General features: G+C 46.6%; 1 protein-coding gene and 1 long non-coding RNA gene across 5 annotated transcripts in view; one reads left to right on the top strand and one right to left on the bottom strand.

Moving 5' to 3' along the window:
* Nucleotides 1–141: 141 nt before the first annotated feature.
* Nucleotides 142–27,833, bottom strand: part of Vps13b (vacuolar protein sorting 13 homolog B) — a 399,494-nt gene continuing 371,802 nt past the window's right edge. For all 4 annotated transcript variants that reach the window (XM_050163211.1, XM_050163229.1, XM_050163202.1 and 1 more), the window contains exons 56-62: nt 19,234–20,039; nt 15,018–15,194; nt 12,929–13,099; nt 7,048–7,224; nt 5,266–5,368; nt 4,373–4,622; nt 142–1,608 (exon numbers count right to left, since the gene is read on the bottom strand). In XM_050163211.1, coding sequence (XP_050019168.1) covers nt 1,360–1,608; nt 4,373–4,622; nt 5,266–5,368; nt 7,048–7,224; nt 12,929–13,099; nt 15,018–15,194; nt 19,234–20,039 — 1,933 coding nt within the window. In that variant the 3' untranslated portion in view covers nt 142–1,359. The remainder of the gene's footprint in view (nt 1,609–4,372; nt 4,623–5,265; nt 5,369–7,047; nt 7,225–12,928; nt 13,100–15,017; nt 15,195–19,233; nt 20,040–27,833) is intronic.
* Nucleotides 12,961–26,708, top strand: LOC126514387 (uncharacterized). The gene is made up of 3 exons (XR_007595564.1): nt 12,961–13,095; nt 23,048–23,203; nt 25,406–26,708. It is a non-coding gene; the product is annotated as an uncharacterized lncRNA (long non-coding RNA).

Genomic DNA, 27,833 nt, shown 5'->3' with positions numbered 1-27,833 from the left:
CTATATCCCGTGTATAAAATGAGGAAGCAAGTCTAATCAAAAGTTATCCTTACCCTGTTTAACTTGTGCAGACTCAGTGAGTGAGCTGTGTTAAAGTAAGGTGACAGTGAAAACCTGTGAACTAAAAACTCAAAACAGACATTTATTTATTCAGTGGTCAGTAATTCAGGAATATCTTTTATTATTTCTTAGCAATATGTAAAATTACCATAAGTCATATAAGATTCAGTACATATTTACATTCTTAAAAATAATTATTCTTGAGGTTGACAAAAATGTTGCTTTTCTAAATGAGTTGCTTTTCTAAATGAGTAACAGACTAATTCCAGAGATGGTTTTCATATTTGGCTTGAATTGTCCACTTTTGCTTTCCAGTAGTAGCGATGTAGTGGGGTGTGTGCCCAGCAGACTTGGGAGTTGGAGCTCAGTGGTCGCCTTTCAGCTGAAGGAAACAGGTTTCAGGCCCATGCACAGATGCCGTCAGCGGATGGTGAGACAGCTGGTGTCTCCAGGTCTTGCATCGAAACCTTTCTTGGATGTTAAATAACTGCCTGCATGCTTGATCAAGTCAGGACATAGAGAGCTACCTGACTGATGGGATTGTTAGCCTTAATGTTGGAGACAGGGTTTCTCTGTGCAGCTCTGGCCGGCCTGAAACTCGCACTGTAGACCAGGCTGGCCTCGAACTCAAGAGATCCACCTGTCTCTGCCTCCCAAGTGCTGGGACCTAAGGTATGCGCCACCACGGTTTGGCAATGTTGGGGTTCTTAACTTACCCCGTTTACTAAGGAATTCTGGAACTAAATAAACATACAAGCATTATGTTTTGTTCTTGTCAGTAGACACAAAATGTTAATTTTTAGCTTGGTAAAACATAAGATTTCCAAAATATACCTGAGCAGTTAAGTCTGTAAACTAGTAGAATGCTAACTTAGATAATATACATAGGTTTTACTAAAAGAATGGTATTGTAGTTAAATGAAAAAACTCAACAAGTGAACCAACACTCTAGGCATTACAGGGGTGGTGGAGTTTTATTTTGCGTCTATTCTAGGGCCTGTCCACATTTTACTATATAGCAGAACGTTAACAGATTGAAATTACAGTGACAACTTCTGCAGATGGCACAGAGAAAACATTCCTACATACGGTAAGAAAACAGGATTCTGATCATTTGTTCCTCTCACTTGAATTTTCTTTCTTTGTAACTTGAAGGAGGAGTATCTTTTTTCTTTTTGGTCTGGGGAGAAGGTACTATATAAAATCCCTGCAAAATTAGTATGCCTGTTACTATAGACATGTTGGCTTTGTGTCCGTGTTGAATGTTGGAACTCTCTGTTGCTCAGCAATCAAAGGGACTCAGGGGAAGCCTTTCCTCAGGGCTCTGTTCTTCACCATGGTGAACCTACTAACGAAGACCTGAGCAGAGTGGGGGTCAGCTAAGTAGTGGTAGGTTCTGACAGTGGCAGGGGGCAGCTCCACAGCGACCACAGAACATGCTGTTTGCATGGACGAGCAGCTTGGGGCCAGGTGACAAGATGTTTTTGCGATGTAGTCCACGAGCCTGTTGAACTGTTGCTCTGACAGTCTCTCCCGGGCACCGTCCATCTGTGGTCCAGAAACACGGGTTTGTTAACAAAACTATCTTCCTGGGTATACTTGTTCCTAGTGTCTCCTAGGTCAACACTGGGTATACTTGTTCCTAGTGTCTCCTAGGTCATCTAGTGCGCTGTTCTGTTCACACCCGGGATAAAGCAACAGCTACCAGATCTCTGCTTAGAGTAGACAGCTCATTGTGCATACAGTTCCTGTGTTTAAAGTTAACCGTTCATTGCTTTTTACCAAGCAGCCCAGGAGCAAAGAAGCAAAGTCCCCTGTGCTTAAATGTAATAAGTATGCAACTCAGCATCCCAAAATAAAAGTTGCTCTGGTTCGCAGAGCCGCCTCAGTTTGTCCGAAGGCAGGGATGAGGCTCTCATCCACACCAGAGCATTTTTACAAAACAAACGCCTACCTTTTTGAACTGTAACATTTTCTGTTTTTATAAATACTAGGATTTAAAGCCAGAAAAAATAGAAAAACTGGGCAGAGGAAGGGGAAATTTTTATGGCAAAAAGGGAGGATGCAAACTACATTTATAGTTTATAAAAGTCTGGCTTGTCTTCAGTGGAACTCAAGAACTGAGAGAGATAAACTACCAAGTTCCTAACTAACTGAGACGGTCTGAGGACGGAGATAAACTACCAAGTTCCTAAGTGAGACAGTCTGAGGAAGCACCCATCAAAGGCAGTCGGGACTATAAATTCTTATCCTAAAGTCCCACGGTTATCTAGTGTGCAGATCAAGTTGAGTAGGGAATTGGCAGAGCTGACCACTGGTCGGTAGAATTTGTGTGTGTGTGTAAGACCTCCTGAATATTGGCAAGGATTCTGGAAGAATTAGAAACATCTTAATAGGGGTGTTTTTGTTCTCAGAGTTGTGGTAATGTAAAAATTTAAACAGGGCTCAGGCAAAAAAAGTAGTTAAAAGTATAGAAAGTTGTAAAAAGCTACAGAAAACAGGTAATAAAGGGGCCTGCCAGAGGAGTACATTAAGGCTTGTGTTATCGTTTGGGTCTTATATTTTTCAGCCTGAGAAAGAAAAGGAAAGCCTTTTAAGATTCACTGACAGATGAAAGTTGTGCACCACCAGGCAGAGGCCAGAGCTGGGATGATATCATTGGATGGGGCCAGAGTTCAGCTGGAGAGCTTGGAATATACAAAGGGCTTAATTGCTCCTCCCGAACAGCAGCAGGAAAGCCTGTGTTGTCAAAGGAACCTGGCCAAGGAATAAATTGACCTCCTGACTCATTTTGAGCCTCTCTTAGGAGATTTTAATAACATGCCAGGCATATTAAGCAATTATCCCTAAAAAATGACTGCATTTAACCAAGAAAAGCAAAGCTGATTTAAAAAAAGTCCAAATCTGCCATATTTGAATATGTTCAATGATGTCATCTACAAATTAATTCCTTCCAAAATTCAAAGGAGTTCTGTTTCTAGCCTCTAAGGTGAAGGACACTTTATAGAGCTTGAAATACTGCGTTTGGTTTTCACAGCCGAAGGCTTAGATCAGATGGCGCTGGTCCTGCAGCTCCAGTTTTCTCCCTTTGGGGAGGGTGAGTGTTGCAATACGGAGGAAGTACAGTGTGGAGCAAGTACAGTGTGGAGCGTGAGCACTGCGCGGCTACTGCACAGTACCAGGTAGAGGCGTGTGAACTTGCTTATTTCATGGCTGTCTTGGACTGCTTTGTGTTTCTGCCTCTGACCGCCATTCCCTTATCCCTGAACAGCAGTAGGTTTGGATGCTCCCATCTCATAGCTTGCCGAGTTCATTGCCTTAACCTCCAGCTTCTACACATGCCAATTGGTTACCATAAAAACAACAGGTCTCACGCACGCCCTGATCCTCAAACAGAATTGCAAACGAGGATGAGAATTCAGAATCAGTACAACATGAGTCTGACAGCTGAAGATCTGAAATAATTCTATGCCAACTAAGAAAAATACTGGTCACAGATATTTCTTGGGGCTTGGAGGCTTCTCCAGGACTAAGGACTTGAAGGCAATGCTACTGTCTTTTGCCAAATTCTGTAGCCAGATCACTGTTGCTTTGTTGTCAGCTGGATCAGAAGATTTCTGGCAGATCTAATAAAGTCAGCCTGGACATCCGACCCCTGTTTATTCCCAGAAAGTCATCAACTGAAAGCAGCAGTGTGGTCTTAGTGCCAGCCCCAGCTTAAAGCCTGACTGATGACAGTCCAAGAAACGGGAGAGGTCTCAGGAGATGTTGTGTTTGGCCGCTTTCCATCTGCTAGATAATTCTACCCACGTAACGTGAGGGAGATAGGATCCCGTATCAGGAAAAATATCATCAAAAAAGGAACTGGGCAGGTCCTGCTGGGGGTGTCTGTAACCTTGGTGGTCAGTCTTCAGTGTCCAGTAAGGACTACCTACCTCTATCTCACATTTTCTAGGTCAGTAATGAGGGTGTGGCTCAGGCCACCACCTGGGAGGTGCACAGGAAGAGCCCTTTCCCAGTGGGACTGTAGACAGAGGCCAGAGCCACTCTGCTCAGGCAGGGCTCGCTGCTGCCTCCTGGTGTTCCGGATGCTCTACCTGAGCGACCATTCTAGGTGAGCACTGCCAGGCTCCACCTAGGGTTCCCATGCATAGGGGGATGTGGCCTTCCTGGTTCCTTCTACAATGCCTACCTATCTCCTCTACAATCCTCCCTGGCTCTCCTGGTCTCCGAGATGCCTAAGTACCAGTGATCGGGCTACAGCTCAACCCCGTGAAAGCCAGCCCCAGTTGTCCTGTTTTTGGAACTGTACCTCCACATCACAGGCTACTCTTGGTTGCTTGAGCTGCACAGTGAGCAGGTTGTTTTGCTTGGTGTCCTGTGCACAGTCGATCTCTGTGATGGGGAAGGCCTGCTGCTGTGTGTCTTCACTGATGCTTACGACAAAGAGCACTTCTGATGTCAACAGCAAGCACCCTTCATGCTCCTGGCCTGAACCCCTCACCAGAACCACATCCAGAGCCATGTGCACTTCTGGTCTGCCCAGAGACTGAAGCATTTTCCTGTTTACAAGGAAGAAAGTGGTCAGGAGCCAGCCTGAAAGACAGTCACAACAGCTATCACTGTATATTAACCATCGGGGCATGTTCCCTCCTTCCCAAGGACAGGGTGCACTATTAACTTGATGTTACAGTGTTTGCTACAGCTGGTAAAAAATATTGTCAATTCTCAAGTTGATTCTGGTCAGTATAACCAGCTCCTGGAGAAGAGATTTTCTTATGCCTCATTTAGGTATTTATTTTCCTATCAATCAGAAATGACACCTCCAATTAGAACTCTGGTTCCCCAGAGAATTTTGATCCTTGTTGCAGGCCTAGACTTTTAACAGTGTGTATCCTAAGAAATCCAAGTAGCGCAGATAAATTTGTTTTTTTTCTCCTTGTGTTGCCCAGGCTGGCTTTGAATTGACAATCCTGCCTCAGTCTCTTACAGCGATTATGTTCTACCACAGCTAGCCTGTGGAGCAGAGTTCTCTATCCAGCTTCAACCTAGGAAGAGCAGCCTTTCCCTAAAACCAAGATGCTGGTGTCAAAAACAGCTGTTCCTTTGGTCTCCCCAGACACATGCCCATTATCAAGACAGCAAGCCAGGGTCTGTCGACGCACATTGTAGATGTTAACTGAGTAAATAGCTCAAAAATTTTACCAGACATATTTGACATGGCTGTTTGGAGCTTGGTCAGCATGGAGATCTCTTGGCTGATACCGCTGTTTGGGAAGCTGAGAAAGTCCAGCTCCATGTAGAATACCTGCAGTAAGAGAAGCAAAGGAGCTCGCTACTTCCTGGAGAACAACTCTGTGTGTGCTACAATGGTTACCTGACAGCTGCCCATAAAACCACTGCTTCCACAGGGGTCGCCTGAGACCATCAGAACACACAGACATTTGCATCACCACTCTTAGTAGTAGCAAAAGTAATTTTATTGTTGGGGGTCACCACAACACCAACTGTTTTAGAGGGCCATAGCATTAGGAAGGTTGAGAACCACTAACTTAGAGGAAGCATAATGCTCCTGAGAACTGGTCATTGACAGTATCTTATATGTCATATAAAACTTAAATGTTTTAAAAGTCACTGTTACTTGGCTTTGCTGCTTAATACAATTTTTCTATATGTTATGACTGAAAAACAACAAAACCAGAAACATACAAAAGCACATGGTTCGCCTAGATGCAGTATTTAAATTTAAACGACTTAATCCAGCTGTTAAACAAGATTCTGTATACATTTATGAGTGCTCTTGGGGCCTCTGGTTTATTACATGCTTTCCCTGGTGCCAGTACCAAATGAGGGCACTCAGCAGCAGCCACATAAGCCTCCAAAGAGACTCTCCAGAACCAAAGATGGTACAGTGTGTGTGCTTTCTGAGGGCTTGTAAATGTTTATAAACGAGGCATAGTCATTAGACTAAGAGTTAGTGGTTTGTAAAACCTTCAGTGTGGTAGTAAAAGTTTTACAAGAGTGACGGAAACCAAAAAGGCCACGTGAAGCCCTGCTCTGAGATACTCTTACATAAGTTCCTAAGCCTGGGAAACATGGAAGAGACAATGGCATTAAAACCCACTCGGGTCTGGAGCAAAAAGAACACTTTTTCTTAATAAGTAAGGGAGAGTTTAACCTTTCGTTCCACCTCTGAGTCAGTTTCCCTGGGAGTGGACTGGAGTGGAGAGGGGAGAAGCTTGGCTGCTAGTGTGGTCTCTCAGAGGATGCTCTGGGTATGTGCCCTGTCAGAACTGAGGTACAGGATGCCTGCTGATTGGCCAGATGCAGACAGAGTGTATCTTGTCTGACAAGTGGGTGGCTGCTCCTGTGTTCTGAAATGCCAGCTAACTTGCCTGCTGCATGGCCAAAAGGATGCCATCAAGTTTAAGTAAAAAGGTAATTCTAGTCATGTTTACTGCAAGGTACTTTAATGTGCGGTGCCAGGAGGCTTCCTTTCACACTGTCCGTTATGCACAGCACACAGGCACAGTTAGGAGATGTCCTAGCGCTGCCAAGCTCCGAGTCTCCCAGCCGGACACCATGTGTCTTTGCTCTCATTGGCCAGGAGACACTGATGACTCCCAGAGATGTGTGCATGCACTCTCCTGCTCTGCACAGCACAGGCACAGACGTCTTCCTGACCTACGTGTTCCAGTTTATCACATGGAAAGTAAACATTCTCTTCTTTTGTCATACTGTTCAAAACTTCTGACTCGCTACTTTTAAAGTCTGAAAAAAGGGGGGAGGGGGCTTGAAATTAGTGACTGATGTTACTAATTGGCAGCAGTCATACCCTGTACATAAATATTAGGATATGAAAAAGATAGCTATTAGTTATCCATTTTGTTTTTCACCCCTTTCCCATGTGAAAGACTAGATTCAGAGAACTGAGCAGGAATGTATATTAATAGGATCTCAGTTGGCCTGATTTTTTAACCTACTTACCATAGCCAGTCTGTGACACAAGTTCTGCAGCTCCCCCAATGGGTTTGGTGAAGACCCCCATGATTCCTTTCCCAACGCCTGAGATGACACCCTTGGCCTTACGTCCTGCTGAAGCCTGGGTCTCGGATGTTTTCTGGAAGTTCTGCATTGGCTGATCAACTATACCAGCAATTGCACCTGAAAGAACACAAGGTTCCAGGTGAGGACAGTGGCGTAACGTCTTTGATTATAGAAACCTCAATCTGGAACTCAGTTTAGTCTCGATTGAAAAAGAATCTCTGCCCTCATTATAACATTTTATTGATCAATCTAAGTATATCAAGGGACATTTACAGTAGATGTTTTCTTCATCCAAACAATGTTCAGATTGGGTTTGGTTCACAAGTCAGGATCTAGAAACTTGAGACTTCAAAGCTACAGAGAGACTCTGTCTCAGACAATAATAAAATAACTTCCTTTGGAATATTATCTGTAGTAGTACTTTCTTATTGGGACTGCCAGCCACAAATAATCACTTATTATAAAAGCTTGGCCTTAGCTTAAGCTTGTTCCCAACTAGTTTTTATAACTTAAAATTAACTTGTATTTTTAATCTGTTCTTCCACGTGGCTCCTTACCTCCATAAGCCCCCTTGCTTCCTTTGCGTCTGGTTGGCAACCCCATCTTTCTTCCTAGAGTTCTCCGTTAGTAAGTCCAGGCTTACTCTCTTGTTTAGCTATTGGCCATTCAGTTTTCTATCACAGCAGTCACAGCAGTACACTGACACAGTCTACAAATACCCCACAGCAGTTACCCCTGTGCCTCTGCAGTAGTAACACATTCTGGGGAGAACCCCTTATTTCTGTGTGGGGTGGGGACAGGTACCCATGGAAGCCACAGGAAGGCATCAGGTAGCGTGCTCTAGTGCACCCTGCCCTCCATTTTGGCTAGGCTAGCTGCCCAGTGCTTGTCTCTACCCTTTGTTGCTGGGTTGCATGTAGTTATGCCCTGCTCCTTTACACACATGCTGGGGTTCACCCAGTGACCCGGGATTTCACAGCAACCACTCTTGCTGGCCTGTTTCACCACTCCTTTGACTTAAAACAATTATTTCCTAATAATCCAACATTATCACTGTTAATTTTTACTTAATAAAAGTAATTGTTGACAGATTATTTGTTATAGTCTATTGAGAGCTTATGAATTGTACAAAGGCCTCCACCCATGAGGTCATTTAACATCGCAATTCAGTGAGTAAGGCCAACAAACACAGCGAGGTTAAGGGATTTTCCCAAGGTCACACAACTGTTGAGTGGTTGGACCTTGATCTGAGTTTGGTTATTTGCTTACTGTTATATCAAACAGCTTCGTTTCTCCTTTTCCATAGTGAAAAAACTACCTTCTTTCTTTCTCTAGTTGAGGTTTGGCTACACTACTGGCTTCACAGCCTTCCTGGTGCAGCCACCATCTTTAAACTGAGCTTGAAGGCAGTTAGAAAGGAAAGGCATCCCTCCCGGCTCACAGTCCTCTACCTTCATTCTGACTTTCCCTGATGTAGCAGAGGGCTCCTTAGCTCAGGAGAGATTGCTCACAACCGGCAGGAGCACTGCAAATGCACAGTCCCACGGTGGAAATGTCAGTGCATGTCAAATCCCATTATTCCTCGTGCCAACAATTCAAGGTCTCTTGGGTAAAAGGAGATTTCCAGGTCTCTGTTAATGATCTGCTAATTCCAAGCTGTATTCCACTGAGCACTGAAACAGAAGACTAGACTAGCTCCTTCAGGTCACATCCAAGGGGACTGCTCTTCATAGGCTCCAGGCCTTTAGGTTTTAACAGACATTTAAGTTTATGAATGGACAAACTAAGAATTTGCCAGCGGTGACAGCTTAGGGTAATGCCACCCACACCTAAGGAAATAAGTGGTGGAGGGGAGATGACGGCTTCCAGCTGGTCCTAAGAGCAGGGCAGCATCTTTTAGCACCCTAGGCAGCTGGTGCTGTCGGTGGCCGGGGGTGGGGCAGGGAGCAGTGCAATGAAGACCCAGGGACTGGAGTCTGTTTTGAAACTGGTTTGTAGCCCAGACTGGCTTCCAAGTCACTACAGAGGCAAGGATGGCTTTGACTTCCTGATCCTTAATCCTCCACCTAATAGCTAGGATAAATAATTGCAAATACGCCACAAATTATTGCCAATGTTTCAGGTGAAAATGCCCTTTCCCCAGTTTGGCTTTCATTATAACTATTGACTCTGAATTGTGCAGGTGTTTGCCTCATTTTAGGATCTTCCCTCATTTCCCTTCCATGTGCCAGACCTAACCTGGGCAAGGACTGTGCCCTTTATAGCTGATAACATCCACATGGGGTGCTCACTTACTTAAGTGTAAACAGGTACCTCAGTCAAACTCCCTTTTGATCTCATACTTTCTTATACTTACTCAAGACTCCAATTGCGGTGGTTTTGATAGAGAAAAATGGGAACCCTGAACTCCAAGATGAAGTGTTAGATTCCGCCAGTTAGAGAGGAGTTGCAGGGTTACTTGTCTCCAGGTCAGCCCTAGACTCTGCAGTGAGCAGCAGTCACCCTTCATATAGTCCAGAGGGCCCTGGAGAACAGAGGCTGTTTGGATATGAACAGCCATCCTATAGTGTGTAAATCCGGCTGAGGGAAGCAGCTCCTGGGGGCTTTAGGAGGCCTCTAGGTACAACCGAGCCAAATCCCACCACCGCTAAGTTCTTTACTGTCATATGCTCAAACTGCCCTAAGATTTGAGGTAGTGGAAACTGATCTCAAAATTTGTTGGCAACCAGCCTGTGGAGGGGGTGGTCACATGGAGAGCTGTAATATGAAGTGAGGTGGGGGGAGGGGCACCCACGGACTCAGCGCTAGGCCGTAGGCAGCAGGGGAGCAGCACTCTGAGCTGTGGGAGGCCTGTCCTGAAGAAGCATGAACCACCCAGTGCTTCCTTCTCTCTTCTGCGACTCCAGGAATCCACAGGGCATTTATTGTTCCTCTGTTTTGATGGCAGATTTTCATAGAATGCAGTTTTTGTTGTTACTCTTCACAATCGGGGTATAGGCCTAAGCTAGAACACCACGCTGCTGGGGTACCTACCAGTGAGACCCACATAGTGCAGTTGGCATTCCAGCTTGGGGCCAGCTTTTCTTGACAGAACCAAGAGCAAACTGGGAAGCAATTAAGCTTGAATCTGTCACTCTGAGTCCCAGCTAACTGAAAATCCAACTGCTGGGAGCAGATCTGATGTGTCCCAGGGCCTCCTTAAGTGCACCTCCTCTGTTGCTCCGGCCCTCCTATCATAGCCTGTTTAGTTGGGGCTTCTGAAAGCCCCAGCCCGCCTCTTCCCAGAGTGTGCCAAGACGGGTGAGACCCAGTACAACTGTATAGGTTTAGTTAGGCAATAGGACCCTTGTCGAGGGGAAGAGGCAGGACTTGGATGTGGAAGTGGTCAGCTTTTCCTAGCATGGGTCCAGGGCACAGAAGCATTTGTGGCACTCTGGGTAAGTGAAGTGGATCTGGTACGTGTAAACAAATCCAGTGCCAATTCTGCAGGACCCACAGTCCCAAAATGTGGGACTAAAGCTCGGCCAATGCCCTGTTGGCTTCACTGACTTGGAGCCGCATGGCTGGAAGTAGCTTCAGACGTCCTTGGACTTTCAAGGGCTTCACAGCACTCCAGTGTCCCAAGGAGGCAAAAAGGGGGTGCATTTAGGGGAAATGCAGTTTCCCCCTGGAGCTCTCAGCTGTTCATTCTACTGTCCTGATGGGTTCGAAGCGGGGAGCCCTGAGAGGAGGTGACATGGGGAGAAAGCCACTTAAAATTGACTCCAAGGCTGCTGAGGGGAGCACAATGACACGTGTCATTCTCGTCAGCCCTCAAGTGCTCTGTAAATACATCTCAGCACTGAGTCCCCAGAGAGGGGAAAGTCTGAGAAGCTAGAATTTCAGTCCCTGCTGAGGGCTTCAATTATTCTACAACAGCAGCCCCAACCTGAGCAGAGCTCTGAGCTACATGTGGCAATTTTAAACACTTTCTGGGGATCAGTTGGAATGGTGACAAGGAGGCTTGTTTCTCTTCCTCCTGGCACACATCTGGTGTTCTGGAGCCATGTATATTCTGTGTGGCACAGACAGGCCCTGGAACCCCTGGAGGAAAGGAAGTCACTTCACCGAGCTGGAGCCATGCACTGTACACTCTGAGGAATCCAGAAATGTCTAGCTCTTGGGGGAGGGGTGTTAGGGATTGGAGTTCCTGGGGTCCCACTGGCCAGTGCTGGCACTGGTGGTAGGGGTGGGGTGGACACTCAAATCCTCCTCTGATGCAGACAGTACATGAGCCAGAACAGCAGAGGACAGCAAGACCTGAGGAACACAGCAGAGCTTTCTGCCAGAGGGTAAACTCTGGACAGGGAGGCTGGTGGGTGACAGAGCTTCCTTGTGGGAAGAGTCAGGACCAGGATGGAAACAGCTCAGATCTCTGAGAAGGTAAAGGGAGCACTTGTGCCACCGCAAAGGTGACTCAGCTTCAAGCAGCCCAAGTCCCCACATAACCACCGTGAGGCCCCCAGGATAACCTACTGTCAGTCCCTCTGGACTGAGTGACGTCAGCCGACTAGACTTTCCCAACAACATTCCTATAGTTGCTCAAGTGCTGTTTCTGAAGTCAGGGCAATATTTATAGTCCCTTGAATTGTAGAACATGACAACGATTTGTGCCTACCCCATATGTGCCCTGTGGCCCCTGCCTGCTCATTGTTTCTTATAACTGCATTATCAGCTCCAGTTTACAAACACCCAGGATGAAAGCCTTTAAAACCTTGTCTAAGGTCACTAAGAAAGGACTTGGGTAACAGCCTGGAGTCCAGGGCCCTGAAGGACACAGTTCTGTCCACTGTCACTCTACCCTCCATCCCCACCAAGGAGTCCATGGCTACTGGACTGCAGAATCAAGCAAGAAGACTGCTGGTTTACCCAGAACTCATCACAGGTCACTGGCGTCCCCTTTCCGCCATTCTGTCATTTTCAAATGACAGCATCCCACGCCACAGATTGTTACTGCTTACATAATCTCCAGTAAGTCAACCTGTGCTTGGAACATTTTACCGCTTCCTCCCACAGCCTCGCCCGCTGTGCTGCTGGGTGGGGAGCTGAGTGGAGATCAGGATAGGGAGGAGGAGGTCTTCCAGGCTCCTCTCTTCTCCCCTGCTCTGCACCTCCTTGTCGCTTTCATCTCCACACCTGCAAACTCCCTGGGATGCATGGGAGGCAGGGCGCCAAGCAGTTCAGCTTTAGATTCCTTTGTAAGCAAATAAAGAGCACCCTTGGAGACCCCAAACCCCGCCCTGCACGTTTCTAGCTCTGAAGCTTCCTTTTTATAGATTTTTCCAAAGCAACTGATTTTCAAACACTTGATACTTGGAAAGACCCTCAGCAATCTTCACCTCCAACTATACCATCTGGCTCCTTGACAAACAATAATTGCTTTGAGAGGGGCTGATCTGAAATATATAAATTGAAGGGGAAGCTGGCTCCTCACCAGTCTCCATGGCATGTGCACACTGCCCATTCTGCTCAGACAACAGCATGCAGCATGGTTGTGGGGTGAACACTGGCACGGCTGTGGCTACTCCTGAGGGGTCAGGGGTGTCCTGTGGAGCCCTTGGTAGGCAGGGAAGGACGGGCACAACTCATTGGAGCCGGTCCCATCCTATGCTCCACAGAAGCACTGCAGGCCGCCCAGCAAGTGTCCAATCCTCTCTAGGCTCAGCTCTGCCTCTGAAAGGTCATGAACTTCCTAACCACTCCCACGGAAAAGGCACCGTGGCCATTCCTGGGAGAGCTGCAGAGCTGGGTGAAGATGGGCAGGGGTGCCACAGTCCCTTACCGAGCAGGCTGATGCCCAGCCTGGACAGGCCCTGCCGCAGTCCCTCGCCCAGGCTCTCAGGAAGCTGCCGCCGCCACTCCTCCTGCCGGTTATAGTGCTCTTCATCCAGCGAGAGCCGGTCCATATTTCGGGCCAGGCTGGTGGCCAAGTTGGTGATGGATGTCAAGGTACCTGAGGGCACAAGGGCATGGGTTGATTTACTGGTCACAGACATGGCGGACTTGGGGTGGTGGCCCTGGAGGTTGTAGGGTGGGACATGGAGAAAGCACACCAGCAGCATGTGCTGTGAGGAGTGACACTCAGGACTCTTGAGCAGAGCAGTGCCAGCATCTCTAGTGTGCAGCTAAGAGCTCCACGCCCTTCCAGTCATTGCTGAGACTCGGGGAGACACTTTCCAGGGCCTCCATGGGGTCCAATTTTAAAATTTACCTGCGCTTGCGTGCGTGCGTGTGCACGTGGACGTACATATGCTGGTGAGGGCTGAACCGTGGCCTTGCTTAGGTAAGCGTTCTACTGACTATTTGCCTTTCTGAGCTCATTTTACCTGTTAAGGTTATGGTGCTTGGTTTTATAGATTACCTGGAAATGTTCCCACTTTAGGACTAAAGTCACTTGTCTTTTTATGAATTCAGTCTCCTCCCTCCTCTTCTCCTCTGTAAGATAGATTGGCTTTGGATTTGGGATCCTCCTCAGCAAGCCTGACCACAGCTAGCCATGGCTTCAGTCTTATAGAAGGGAGGTACCAAACTCTTACCATTTGGCATTCAGAGGAAAAAACTACTACAGAAAATTTATGTAGTTTTGGTGATCAATATGTTACTACTAGAAAGGACAACAGAAGGTCAGAGCAACGATTCTGTTTTCATCAGAAAGATAACTTCAGTCCCACGCTCCCACAGTCCTAGCCCTCCACCAAGTGCAGGGTATCGCAGTCAGCAAAACCGGAAGGAAGACACCATCCACCTGTGGGAGAATATTCATGTGCACGCGTGCACACACACACACGTGCACACACACGCACACACATGCACACGTGTGCACACACACACGCAGACGCATGCACACGCAGATAGAACAAACGTACACCCCAGTCAGGATACTAAATTAACCGGGGAGTTTCAATCAGCGGTGTTTGTTGTGACACTGTAAAGAGAAACAAGAGGCCTCAGAGCCTGCGTGGCAGGAGCACGAAGCCCACCAGGCACACAGCTGTGACTCCCTAGTTAGCTCCCAGGCCTCCGGGATCTGGGGCTGGGGCGGCTCCCTTTCCTTGTCCACCAACTCTGTTTTTATTGCTTTTGCTCTTCTCTTGCCAATCCCCCACCCGCAGCCCCCTCCTCTCTATGGATCATGGGTTCTCGTATTTCAAGCTTAAGTCTTCTTCTGAGGCCTTCTAGAGACTTCCGTAACCTGCCCACTCATAACAGAGTTATGGTATTGTCTACAGTAAAATGCCTTTTATGGGCAAGAAGGCCTTTGCCCTGTTTTCTCTGCCTCCTGCTGAGAAGAAAAGGGGACTCAGATGGCCCTTGTTAGTTCCCTAGTCGCTGCCAACCTGACCAAAATATCAAGCAAACATTGGATGAAATGCAAGCTTTCTCCTGGTGGGAAGCAGCTCAGCCTCCATGCCCGTGACCCGTGTGGACCACAAGATGGCACTGTGTAAGCAGGGAGCTGCGGTGAGGTTGCCTAGGAACCCGCTTCCCCATCAGATGGAGTCCTGTCCTTAACAAAGTTATGACAACTGTAGCTACATTTAAAAAATATGATGAGGCAACTGGTGTAGGATTCCTGATGCTGAGCAGAAATCATGGATGCTTTCAATATTTCTATATTTATCGCATGGAATAATGGTTAAGTCCGTCCATGTATTCCCAGCGAGAGGTTTAAAATCCTCAAGTTTCTGAAATATTTTCATACACTACAGGCAAGCAGTGACTTGCTTAAAACACAGAGCAGTATGCACATGTTTTGCTACAAGACCAGCGTTCACAGCAAGCGAACACACCTCAGAAGCTGGAGGCTAAAGAATTGAGAAGCTTCAACACTTGGAAAACAAGACAAAGACTGGCGAGGACTCCACGGCTACCTTTGGAGATGTGCTTGACGAACGATGTGGTCCCTCTGGAGACTCCACTCACGAAGGCCCCTGGGCCTCGCGTCAGTCCCTCGTACGGAAGCCTGAAGAAGTCCGAGATCCCATTGCCGATGCTTCTCACTAAGCTGGCGGGGCTGCCGAGGATCTCCAGAGACCCCACCACCCAGCCTGCAGCACACAAAGGGAGGAGTTAGTGAGACCTTGAGTTCCACTTTCAACATTTGTGGAGCGCGGCCTGCTTTCCCTGAAGTTGCCTCTCACACTAGAACGGAGAGCGTCATAAGCTTCTTTGGAGCAAAACATGGGAAATAACTCATTCTCCATGAATTCATAAATGGTGAACTTTCATACTTCATAAATCACAGTGATCCCCTGGCAGCCTTGCAAATGGCTTTAATATGACTTTTGTGTCTCAGCCTCCTGTACCCCTGTAAAGGGAACCATGTGCAGAGAACACCCCTGGCCCAGGCAGGCGCTCTGGGCTGCAGGTGCTCACAGGCTGGGAGTCCCAACCTGCCAGGGCAGCAGCAGCAGGAGCTGCCTGGTGGGGAGAAGCCAGATGCTAAATAGAGTGTTGCAAAAGGGATGCAAACTCTGCCAAGGATGGAGGAGTTATTTTTAATCTTTCCCAATCCTATCAAGCTGAGTGCTTCTCTTAGAGTGGGGCTGGCGCGAACAAATGTCTCCCCTTCAACCCCAGCTTCGGTTGTGTAAACATCAATGACAGGGACATACTGATTAGGTTAGAGAGAGGGAAGTGTTCCCCACCAAAGTCCCAGGAGGGTGGCTTTGGGTTTGGTTTCCTCTTTAAACTCAGGCTTGCCAGGAGCTGGCCTGCTCAGCGGCCGGCACCACCTTCTGCCTCGTGGGAATGAGGCTGTGCTGTGTCCACAGCAGCTGCCTTTCCCCTTCGGCTGCTGGGGGCGAGGACCAGGGTCAAGTGGGGGGGAATCTGAAAATGCAACTTCCTCCAGGAATCTTCAGGCAGCAGCCCAGTGCTGTGGCCTTTTTACTGGGAAAGCTGTGAGGACAGGACCAGGTGGGTTTCAGTCACAATGGGGAGGGGAGCCACACTAGGGGAAGGCATTGCTCATGGGATCCTCCAGACGGTGCCACCATCACCTTGCAAATTGTCCACTTGGTGTTGTGGGGTTGTACCTCCCCTGGGGAGGAAGCAGAGGACTCTAAGGCTAAGATTATGTCAGTAAGTCACAATCCCAGGCTGATGAGACATGGGAGTAGAGTTTACAACCTAGGTTAGTTTACTTGATCGCTGCCCCCCCCCCAAAAAAAAAGCAGGGTCATGTGGAATAAGTTATTCCTGAAAGGTACTCTGTGGGGGTTAAAAAAGCAGATTTTTCTTAGTCTAGAATGGTCATAAGGTTCCATTTGAGGGCTGGGTTAGAAACACTGGTTTCCCTTGATGTACATGTCAAGGAGAATCTTCATGAGCTCTGCTTCAGATATGGAGACCTGGGAATGGAGGCGGGGGGGGGGGGGGGATGGCCCAGCCTTGTCTCTCAGCTCCCACCCCTACTGGGCGTCCTCTCCTGTTCTTCCTGGTCACTTCCCCTGCTATGTTCAGAGAAACCCGATGCCCCTAGAGGATGGTCTATGGCGTGAGAAACATCTAGGAATACTCTGTTGGCTTTCCACAAGAGCAGATGAAGTGGTTCCTCTGCATCCAACAGACACAGGGCTCTGCAGACACCAAAAGATGCCCAGTCCCCGATGTACAGAGAGTGTGCGCTGGGCCTCCTCAGCCTCCAGCATGTGGAAACCCTCTGGACTGTGTAATACTGAGCATAATGCAAAATCTGCATCAAATGTTTTTATGCTGAATTTAAAATGTTTATTCTATTTCCCTATTTGTGTGGCCGTGGGCATGCAAAGGCCGCAGCGCACTTGTGAAGGCCAGGTGTGCAAAGGCCACAGCGCACTTGTGGAGGCCGGGTGTGCAAAGGCCACAACGTACTTGTGGAGGCCGGGTGTGCAAAGGCCACAACGTACTTGTGGAGGCCGGGTGTGCAAAGGCCACAGCGCACTTGTGAGGCTGGGTGTGCAAAGGCCACAGCGCACTTGTGGAGGCCAGGAGACAACTTGTAAGGGCCAGCCCTCTCCTTTCGCCCTTACCCACTGGGCCGGAAGCCGGCCATCGTGCAGGCCTCTTTGTGCTGCACATTTAAGGGATAACGTCTTGGACAAAAGTCCTGTTCACACGGATCCTTTGGGTACTTTCAGGTTACTGATGGTCGAACTCAAGACTACAGAAGGCCATCTGCACATTTTGTGGATAACCTGAGTCTACTTAGGCTGGTATGAGAGTGAGAGGCAGCTAAGGACCTCGGAAAGTCTCAAGCCCACACCCCTCCTTTGGATAGGGTTACCCGTTTCTAGTTAGCAGTCATTTATTGTTAAAGCCTTGTCAAATGACCTCACAAGCTTCCCTAGAAATGAGGTCAGGGTGTTTTCAACTATCCCAGGCAGGAACCTTCTCGGGTCCAGTGAGTGAATGCTGACCCAAGGGAGATGGATACACCCTGCTTCCTCCTGGCCAGCCCTCACCCCCTCTACAGGAATGTGAGTCCCTTCGGCCTGTCAGCCACCCTCACTGTGATCTATCTCTCACTCCTCCGAAGACTGCTTTCTTCAGAAAACATTCTGACTGACCACAGTGTTTTAGTGACCATATTTCCACAGCTCTAAAGAATCTAGCTTTGGTATTAGAATTTCTTCCCTTCTATGTATTCAGATTGAGATAAATCACAGGATTTTTAAGTGAATTAGGAAAAAGCCCGAGAGAGGGTGACATGAGCTCCCCTAGTAAACAAGGCCATCAGCTCAGCACTAAGGCTCCAGAGGCCATGGCTGCTTGGGCATGGGCTGTCTGTCCTCCAGCCCATCTTCCTGCAGGGAGCCTTCCTTCCTCCTGCCTTGGCATTGGATTAGCTCTGCTACAAGCCAACCGGCCAGAAGGGTAAGTCTGGAGTAGTTTGCAGATACACACATTTATTCAGTTTAAAGTATTATAGATTATTTTACAATGACTCCTTAGCAAGGGGAGATGTTTTCTTCACTACTGTGCAAACTATCCAGACAACAAGTCAGAAAGGCTCTCAGCCAGCAGCCGCCACTTTCTCCTACAGTGAAGTTAGGAGAGCCCTATTCTCTCTATGTATGTCATCAAGGAGAAAGTTTAGTCTTATGCATGTAGCATGATTACTGGCCTCTCGTCAACTGTCGCAGTCTGAATTGTCTCTGGTGATGCATTTGCAAGCACAAGGCCTGAGGACGGAAGGACAGCAGCTCTTACCTGCGGCACTCCAGGAAGTCAGTCTTCAGCTTCTTAAGACTTAAGGAAGCCAAGTGTGGCGTTGCTCTGGACATGACTGCTAGTGACCACGAGGACCAGGCTATCAGCCTGGCCCTGTCTCAGAAACACACGCCCTGGAGACGATGGCTGTCAAGTAGCTGAGATCACAGGGACTCCTGATCCTTAGCACACAGTACTCCCCATGGGAAATTCTGCCCTCACCCAGACACCCCGTGCAGGCTCTTCTAGAGAGACGGGAAACAGAAACCTTGCCTCTCTCCTCGGCCCCTAGCATAAAAGCATCCCACAGTCTGCAGCAGGCCACTGCCTGCCACTGAACAGAGCCACCCGCAGCCTTCTCTGTGCTCTGTCGAGCCAGGCAGTGCCTGCTGGGGATGCACGGGGCTCTCGGCACGTGCTTTGACTCTGAACTTCCCACTTACACAATCAGTACAGAGGGAAACTGGCCACCTAGAACTGGAAGTCTTTCAGGCCAGGAGCTGAGGGCCAGGCTGACCTTCCCAGCTTCACTCGTATTCTGAGACAGAGTCTTGGGCCTGTAAGGCATTCAAAAATGTGTTTGCTAAATTTAACTAATTTCTATGTTAGGTAACATTTAAAATATTATAGCTATGAGGGCTTGAGAGTCTATTAAGTGCCAAGTAAAATGCCAGGGTTGGCATACTTCAGCTGATCTCAGATGGAAATGCAGACTCAGGGAGGTGTGGCAGTCATCCAAGGCTTGCACTGTCACGGTCCACACCTAGCTCTAGTTCTGTTAGGCGTGCAGCCTACACGCATTATCCCTTCCCTGCCCTCCCCTGTGCTGTCAGACAGACAGAGCCATTTCTGCCCGGTGCTGGCCCACCCCAGACCCCTCACTTGCACCCTCACCTGCTCTGAAGAGAGCCCCAGCAGCATATTGCATGGCCAGCGCGTGCACCAGCTGCCTCGCCGTGGTGAACACTGGTCCTCGTTCAAACACAGAGAAGGACAGAGGGGTGTGGTCGGAGGCTATGTACAGCCTGAGAGAGGCATGGATGCTGACAAGGAGGTTCACTGGCTGGATGACCAACTTCCGTAGCTTCACCGGGTTCACCAAGGCCCTGGCGTGCTGTCTCACCTGCATGGGCAGCACCTGCTCCCCTGCAGAAAGCTGTGCCTGGTCTCCAGCCACCCTGCTGTGAGGAAGGTAGGTGTCAAATAAGGTTCTGATGTAGTAGACAAAGGTATCCTCCACATAGAGCCGCGCTGGTTTCAGTTCAACAAAGAACTCACTGACATCAAAAAGGAAGTTCGTCCCCTCAGACACAGTGAGGCGAAGCTTGATGAAGCAGTTCTCTTTGTATTCCTCCAAGGCTTTGCTGGAGACCAGGAGACTCTGCACTCTCGAGTACTGAGCTGGTTCTGTCTTCTCTCCTTGGCAGACCAAGACAGCGAAGTGGAAATTGGACTTGTTATAAAGCTGGTTGTCCAGCTGCAGGTCCCCGAAGTAGACTTCCACACCGAAAAGCTGGAGCAGGGTGGACGGAGGCTCTTCTCCTGGGAGGACACCGGGCACAGGGCATACGTGGAGGAAAATGTTGTCCAGAGTGAGCCTTAGAAGCTCAGATGATGCCTTGTGGTGTGTGAGGTCGTCAGTCACTGCCAGGCTCAGGCGGGTGATGAACGTTTTAAAAGTAACCATCTTCTCCAGAGCTCTAGAAGGGCAAAGCTCGTTAGTGTCTCTTCTTCAAGGACAGTGCCTCACTGTGTACCCCATGATGGGACATAAAACAAATAAGAACTCAACTTCAGTGCATGTCTGGACAGAGACAGCCATGCTTGGAGACAGTTGGGGAACGTTCCCATTGGGACTATTACAAGCTCTTGTCATGTTTTTGTAAGTGTTTTTTCTTATCAACACCAGATCCCCCCTTTTTACTCTAAATCCCTCATTTCTATGCACTAGTTCTCTGTTATAATGATCATGGCAGATAAAAATATCAGCAATACTCTTTATGTTAGAAAGAGGAGCTGAGCAAGAAGAAAGCCCAGTTCAGCACGGACCTACAACCACTGTGCGCGGTGTGTCCTGCCCACCCACCCTGCCCTCACTCCGAGAGCTGAAGAGTCCCTGGTCAGGTCCTCCAGCACCCCTCCCTTCCTCCCCTGCTCTAGAGTGCCAGGTGCTCCACACTCCGTCCTCTGCGATCCTGCCTGTGCTCGAACACGCTGTATCCTCTTCTGAGCAGACACAGCCCTGCTACAGCCTCACTTCTTCCTTCTCCACCTACTTCCCATGTCTCTAGCCCTCTTTAGGAGAAACTGCAGCATCTCCACACATACCACCTCCGCACCTCCGACTCTCCCCTTTCTGTTCTCTGAAGCTTGCTGCAGGCAGGCTTATGTTCCCCAATCTGACAAAGTTATTCCTTATCAAGGCCACTAGCACTAAAGCAAAAGCCCCATCTGTGGCTGTTAGCACCCTCCTCTTCCAGGACACACATCCTCCCTTGTGTTCTCACAGAACTCTCTGCTCCCCTGCCCAGTGAATCCTTCCCCTCCCTCTGACTGGTGATGCTTCTCTTACCCCAGTCCCCAGTGGTGCTCAGACTTAGCACACGGCTTCCTTCCCCATCTCCACTGACAAACAACTTTACCACGTCTGCGATGGAGCTCTGCTCCTACCCGCAGTCTACGCGGCCTCTCTCATTTCAGTTGATGGCAACCGCATCCAACTAGAGGATCAGAATCCTTCCAGAGGCTTCTATTTCAAGTCCCTATCCTAACAGCAGGACTCCTTTGGGCTCTCCGTAAGAGTATGTCCAGAATCTGACCACTTTCCCCATAGCAGGGCCTCTAGTGTGAACACCCACGGCAACTGGAGGAGGTTCCTAATTGCTTTTGCCCTCTTTCTCTAGATCTTACTTCAACAAAACAGCCAATGATCTACACAGTAAGTCTCACATGACCTCTCTGCTTAAATGCTCACCAGCTCCTCAGCTCACCAGGGTTAGACTCGTGTGCTCACAACAGCTCATGAGGCACTAAAGCACGCACTGCTCCCCACCCAGCCCTCATCCCCGGGCTCCTGCCCTTCTCATCTCACTGGCTGGGACCGGAAAGCACTTCCTTTCAAGCCCACACTCAAATGCCAGTCTCTTGAAAAGGCTTCCTTCCAACCAACTTCTTCACAACTCACTCTCCCTGTCCTGAGGCCCCCGCCTCACCGCTCTCACTTGGCTGTTTTTAACCCTCTAGTGCTGATGATCTTCTACCACACCCCACACCGGTGGGGGTTCCCTGCTCCAGCCTCTCCCCTCTCTGCCTGTGAGAATGGAATCTTGTGAAGGGTTCCATCTTTTTTCTCACTGACTCCCCATCCCTGGAACAGACCTCACATCTAGTAAGCACTCGAATGTATGACCCATGGAAGAGCAAGCCAAACAAATATGAGTAGACACTGTATCATTCAAATGTGTGGGTTGTGGCTTCTATCATTAACACTCAAGCCTTAGATAAAATTTTCTGAAATACATGTGTAGACTTGAGATCTTATTCTATATAATTCAAATTTTACTCTCCAATTTTGTTATACTATTTTTTTAAACAAACATGTTTGGACAAAGTAAGCATCCTATCTAATATTATTTGAAATATTATAAAAAAGTAGCAAGGTCTGAACTAATGAGTTTTCAGTCATACAAAGGTACAAGAAATTTATTTTTAAAAATCTTAAACAAATGTATGAAAATTGACACTATAATTTTATACTGCAATTTAAATATAACCATTACAGAAATTTAAAGTAGAGAAATGTTGTAGGATATTCATACACTGTGTGAAGGTGTATTGCTGTGATTGGTGAAATAAAAAGCTGAATGGCCGGGCAGGAGATACAGGCAAGATTTCTGGGCAGAAAGGAGGAGGAAGAATCTAGGCCCATGAGAGCGAGGTGGAGGGGCGGCAGGATGGGTGGCACACAGCAGCATGCAGATCAGGAGAAACAGTTAATTTAAGTTAAAGACAAACCTAAGCTAGGGCAAGCTCTACTAGTTAACAAAGTCCCTGTGCTGCCGTTTGGAGCTGACAGCCTGGGAGAAGTCTGTCTCCTCACGGTGCCCAATGCTGCGGCTCAAATGCCCACACAGAGGACCAGAGAAAGCTAAGTCTGGGACAAAGTCAGATGTGGGTTCCGAGTTCTATAGTATCTCAGGCAGGTTGCTCTAGTACAGAGATGCAGCTCCTGGCCGCTGCCTATGGGCTGGAGCCGTGCTCTCGGCTGACATGGGCTGACACGGTAGCGGAAGATTTGTTCTATGTGGTTAGAGAGCACTTCAGGCGCTTAAAGCTATGTTCAGACACAGGAAACCTCTAAAAAGGTGCATACGTTTAAAAATGTGCTTAGATGCTGAAAAAAGAATATGGGTCTAGACAGCCATAGAAAAAAAATAAATAGTTTAAAAATAATATAGTAAAGTCTTAAGGAAAGAGTAAAAAAAAAGCCACATAAAGATGGGAGATACACAGGGTGTTTGGATTCCGTATGGCGCTTTGTTGACTTGAATTTTTAAAATGCCAACGTACAAAAACAACAGCTGCTGAGACATCAGATTATGAGAACTGCTAGACTAAGCCGATCTATAGATCTTAAGAATGTTTTAACTTCACAATGGAAGTCAGAAAATATGTTGTGTTGTGAGAGGGTGTGCCTTTGTTTCTACAGGAAACAAAGAGTTATGGTTCTCTTCAAACTTAATGAAGATCAGATTTGATTGGGAGAAACCCCCTGAAAATCTTGGCTACAGACAAGAAGAAAAGAAAAAAACAAGAAAGACTACAAGACAAGTGATGTATCTGCTCTGAGACCGGATGAGACACGGTAAACCCTGCTGGCTACAGAGTTCTTATGACTTATTATTACATGGTATCTTTCCATATGGCATGGATAGAGATTTATACTATAGTTTGGTCTGATTTATATTATAGATGCTTTTTACCTGCTCAAACATAGAACAAAAACTCACCTTTAGCTGATCTCTGTGCACTGCACATTCCATGCTTGTGCTAGTGCAGGTGTGTGTTACCTTTAAAAGGCGGTGTTTTCAGAACAAAAGAACCAGACTCCAATAGAGATAAGTAGCCCAGGTGATCCAGCCTTGCAGAATGCCTCTGTTGCTGTTTCTCAAAATTCTGTATCCAGAACAACCTCAAAGCTGGAGGCTGAGATGGCCCAGCCTTACATCCTCTAGACAAGACGTCAGACAGGTCCTGCACTTTCTTATCACACGGAGACTAAACAGCAAAGGATACAGCTAGCTTTCCCGGGGCTAGACCACTATCTCAATTTTCTCAGGGTCTTCTAAAGATGCCATCACCCCCAGACAACAGGAAGCACACAACAATGCCCACATTCCCAAGAGGTGGGGTGGGTGGTTTTTGTTCATTTAGCTGTTTATGAATGTTTGTCATCATTTAGGGAAGTTGGTTATAAATTGTTACTGGTCATGATAAGGAAGGAAACTAAGCAAGGGAGGTTGGATTCAAGGATCCCTTTCTTAAAGAAAAAAGGGGGATATGGAAAGGTTAGGATGAAAGGAAAGATTATTGAATCTACTTTAAAATAAACAGCAACTATTAATCTCAAATATGTTACATCGGTATGGATTTTTGTATACTGATATAAATTTAAGTTTGTTTTTGTTATAATATATATGTTTCTACTCTTGTTTAAGGTATTTTACCTATGCAGCTCGTTTAAAAATGTAATGAATAATTAGAAATATAGGTTATCAGTTAGTCATCATTAGTAATCAAACTTGTAGTCAAGTTGTGTATGTTTTCAGGGTTAAGCAGATATATTTTTAGATAGATAGGTGGTCTTCAAATACTTCAGAGACCTACAGAATATGGCATCAAGGCTTTTCATGACAATGAGATAGATATGCTACAGGCAGCACCAATTTACTTTAAAAGAATGACTATGGACATCAAAGAACCTCCATATGGAGTGTGCTATCATTGTGGCAAAGATAGCCACTTGCCTTGACCACTGACAGCATGCTCTCCAAATTGAACAAGCAGGACACTAAAGGAAGAAACTGCCAAGCTTTGCCAAGACAAGGTAGGACAGTCCTTCAAAATTCCTGCTTCATGGAAAAGTCTGTCAGATATTCTAGGCCTTCAGGCTGAAGATGTTACAGAGAAACCTTGGGTGACTGTCTAGGCAGCAAGCTGCTTCTGTCGTTTCTATAGTTTTGAAAGTTTTGGCTCTGCACTTCCTGTTTGCTCAGTTTACAGTATATCCTTCCTTCTTGGGTCATAATGGAACTGAAGATTAGTTATACTTAGAGTTTTCCTTGCTACCAAATTCAGAAAAGAAACCCACAAAAAAGGTGTAAAATATATAGGGTTGAGAGACATAAAAGCTTAAGTTGTTTACCTAAGATAATGTTTTGAGGTCTAAAAAGATAGTTTTGGGTTGATAATAAAAATTAGGATAATAAATAAGAGAGGTAGAAAACTTTGGACATACCAAGATAGGACAGACAATGGAATATTTTCTCGAATTTGCCAAATACTAATGGAGTGGACATTGTGAATTTATTTCTTCCTTAATAATTGCTTCTATTGTAGTTTTACTGCGTTAGAGTTAAAACCTTTCCTATCTATTTAGACAAAAGCAAGAGATGTTGTGGGGTATTTATACACTGTGTGAAATGTACTGCCATGATTGGTATAATAAAAAGTGGAATGGATAATAGCTAGGCAGGAGGTATAGGTGAGACTTCTGAGCAGAGAAAGAAAGGAGGAGGGGAATCCAGGCTCATGAGAGAGAGATGCAAGAAGACATGGAGGAAGCAGCGTGCATGCTGCGTGACAATGCGGACTAACAGAAGTGTGTTAAGTTATAAGAGCTAGTTAAAAACAAGATAAGCTAAGGCCAAGCTTTCATAATTAATATAAGTCTCTGTGTTGTTAACTGTGAGCTGGAGGCCCAAAGAAAAATCCATCTGTACAGAAATTAATAAATAAGCACTGAAAGATCCACATCTGTCACTAATGTTGACTTTTCCTCTTCCAGAGTTGTCTGTTTACAGAGATGGACATACAGGTGTCTGTTTACACAGATGGAACACATATTCAGCATCCAATTGATGCCTTACATTACATTAGATCCTATGCTTCTTCTGGTCCACTGCAGCCATTACCACCTACATCCTGTGATTTTTGATATATTTGATAAGCATTTGCACTCTCAATATTATGTCACTATAAATAACAATGAAACGAACATCTCTGTGTGTATTCTTATGTACTGTTTTCATTTTTTTTTGTTTTTTGTTTTTTTGATTTTTCGAGACAGGGTTTCTCCGTAGCTTTTTTTGGTTCCTGTCTTGGAACTAGCTCTTCTAGACCAGGCTGTCCTCGAACTCACAGAGATCCACCTGCCTCTGCCTCCCGAGTGCTGGGATTAAAGGCGTGCGCCACCACCGCCCAGCTGTTTTCATTATTTTTATTCTGAACTCATACTTTTCCAAGTGGAATTTCTAAACCAGTGACTCTCCCCAACGCTGCCGCCTTTAATACAGCTCCTCATGCTGTGCTGACCCAGCTCTGAAAGTGTGTCCGTTGCTACTTCATTAACTGTAACTTTGCTATTGTTGTGAATCATAATATAAATATATGATATGTAGGATATCTGATATATGCCCCCATGAAAGGGCCATTCAACCCCAGGTTGAGAACAACTGTTCTAAACCAAAGGAGTTTTGAAGTTTTTATTATGTAGAAACTGTTCAAGAAAATTGTACCAATTCCTGCTGGTGGGCTTGTCAGAGGAGCGGCAGGTGGCAGTTGAAGTGTGAGGCGTCAGACTACCAGGAGGAAACTCTGGTGGGTGAATCTCCTTCAGGCAAGGCCACGGGAGTACAGACCCCAGACTGTCTTCTGCTTCTGCTGTGCCTTTACATGTTTATTACTACAATATTCCTCTGCTATCGAGCATGTTGTGAGTGGACTTGAGGAGATCTCCACTGCCTGTAATATACTGTGTTTATCTCTTGGAAACATCCCATCCTACTGGGCATTTTTCCTGTGGATTGTCAAGAAGATGATCCCTCCCTAAGATTTACTGTCTAAATTGATAATAATAAAGATAGCTCATACAGAGTTTTCATGAATAAAAATACAAGGAAGTGCTACACAACCAGGACCCATGAGTTTTTACCCTAGGAGCTCAAGTTAATGACTAACTAGCCCAGATAGTTTAAACCCTTTTCATCTTAATGTTGGGAGCTGTGCTCACAGGTCTCGGAGGGCATCACAGCTGAAACAACGCTTTGAAAATAAACCTAGACTAAGAGGTTTTTGTTGTTTGAGGTGAAAACCCAATAAGGCAGTCTTAAGTTTTAGAAAGGCACAGAGTCGAATGTGGAACTCACTGAGGTCAGGGAACAAGAATAAAATAGCCCAGTTAACTTTGGCTGACATACCTTTCTTGCTAGGATTAGTTGATTACCAAAAGTGATGATTAATTCCTTATACCCACTTCTGCCCTCAATCTCCTGATATTAAAAAAAACTATTAATGAGTGGATATGCACCCTAAAGATTTAAAGTAGAAACCGCCCTGAGAGATGGCTCAGCGGTTCAGAGCACTCATCCCCTGACTGCCCTTCCTTCCTGTCTTCCTTCCAGAGGTCCAGAGTTCGATTCACGGCTCCCACAGGGTGGCTCGCAGCCATCTGTCCTGAGCTCTGGTGCCCTCTTGTGGGAAAAAAAGATTTAAAGTAGAGCTGACTGATTCTTTTTCATTTAAGTTTAGGTTTGTGATTCCTTTAAGAGTCCTTGTGACTACCTTTCAAGATAATAAAGCCCTTTCTTTGTAACTGCAAAACGCATCCTGCCAGTAAAGACCTGACTGAGAAGAATATCTTGCTTGCCTAGATGGTTAATCTGTAACAAGTTGCTTGGGTATCAATATATGTGGATTCTTGGAATCTTTTTTTTTTACCTGTAATATGTAAAGTGTTTAATCATGTAAGGGAGATGAAAAACATGTCTTTACCTGTATTCATTATAGTCATTCACTTAAAAATAGAATGTAACCACATTGTTGTTGTAGGAAGCTGCTTGTTGGTTCCCTGCTGCCCAGACCCAAAATAACCACGCAGAAACTACATAAGTTACAACACTGTTTGGCCAATAGCTTAAGCATATTGCTAGCTAGTTCTTACATTTAGAACTAACCCATTAACATTATTTCATATTTTATCACGAGGCTTGTGGCCTACTGGCAAGGTTCTAGCTGGCAGCTCGCATCTTTCCCCTCTGGCGGCTATATGGTGTCTAGCGACTCCACCTTCTCTCTCCCAGCATTCAGTTTAGTCTTCCCTGCCTAGCTCTACTCTGCCATATCACCAGCCAAGGCAGATTCTTTATTCATTAACCAAAAAAAAGCAACACATAGACAGAAGGACTTCCCACACCAGTAGAGGGGATAGCAAGATG

Source organism: Alexandromys fortis, unplaced genomic scaffold (assembly GCF_014885135.2).
Source record: "Alexandromys fortis isolate MF-2015 unplaced genomic scaffold, M_Fortis_MF-2015_v1.1 scaffold_17, whole genome shotgun sequence".
Classification (NCBI taxonomy): domain Eukaryota; kingdom Metazoa; phylum Chordata; class Mammalia; order Rodentia; family Cricetidae; genus Alexandromys; species Alexandromys fortis.
This window is presented reverse-complemented; position numbering and strand designations above follow the sequence as displayed.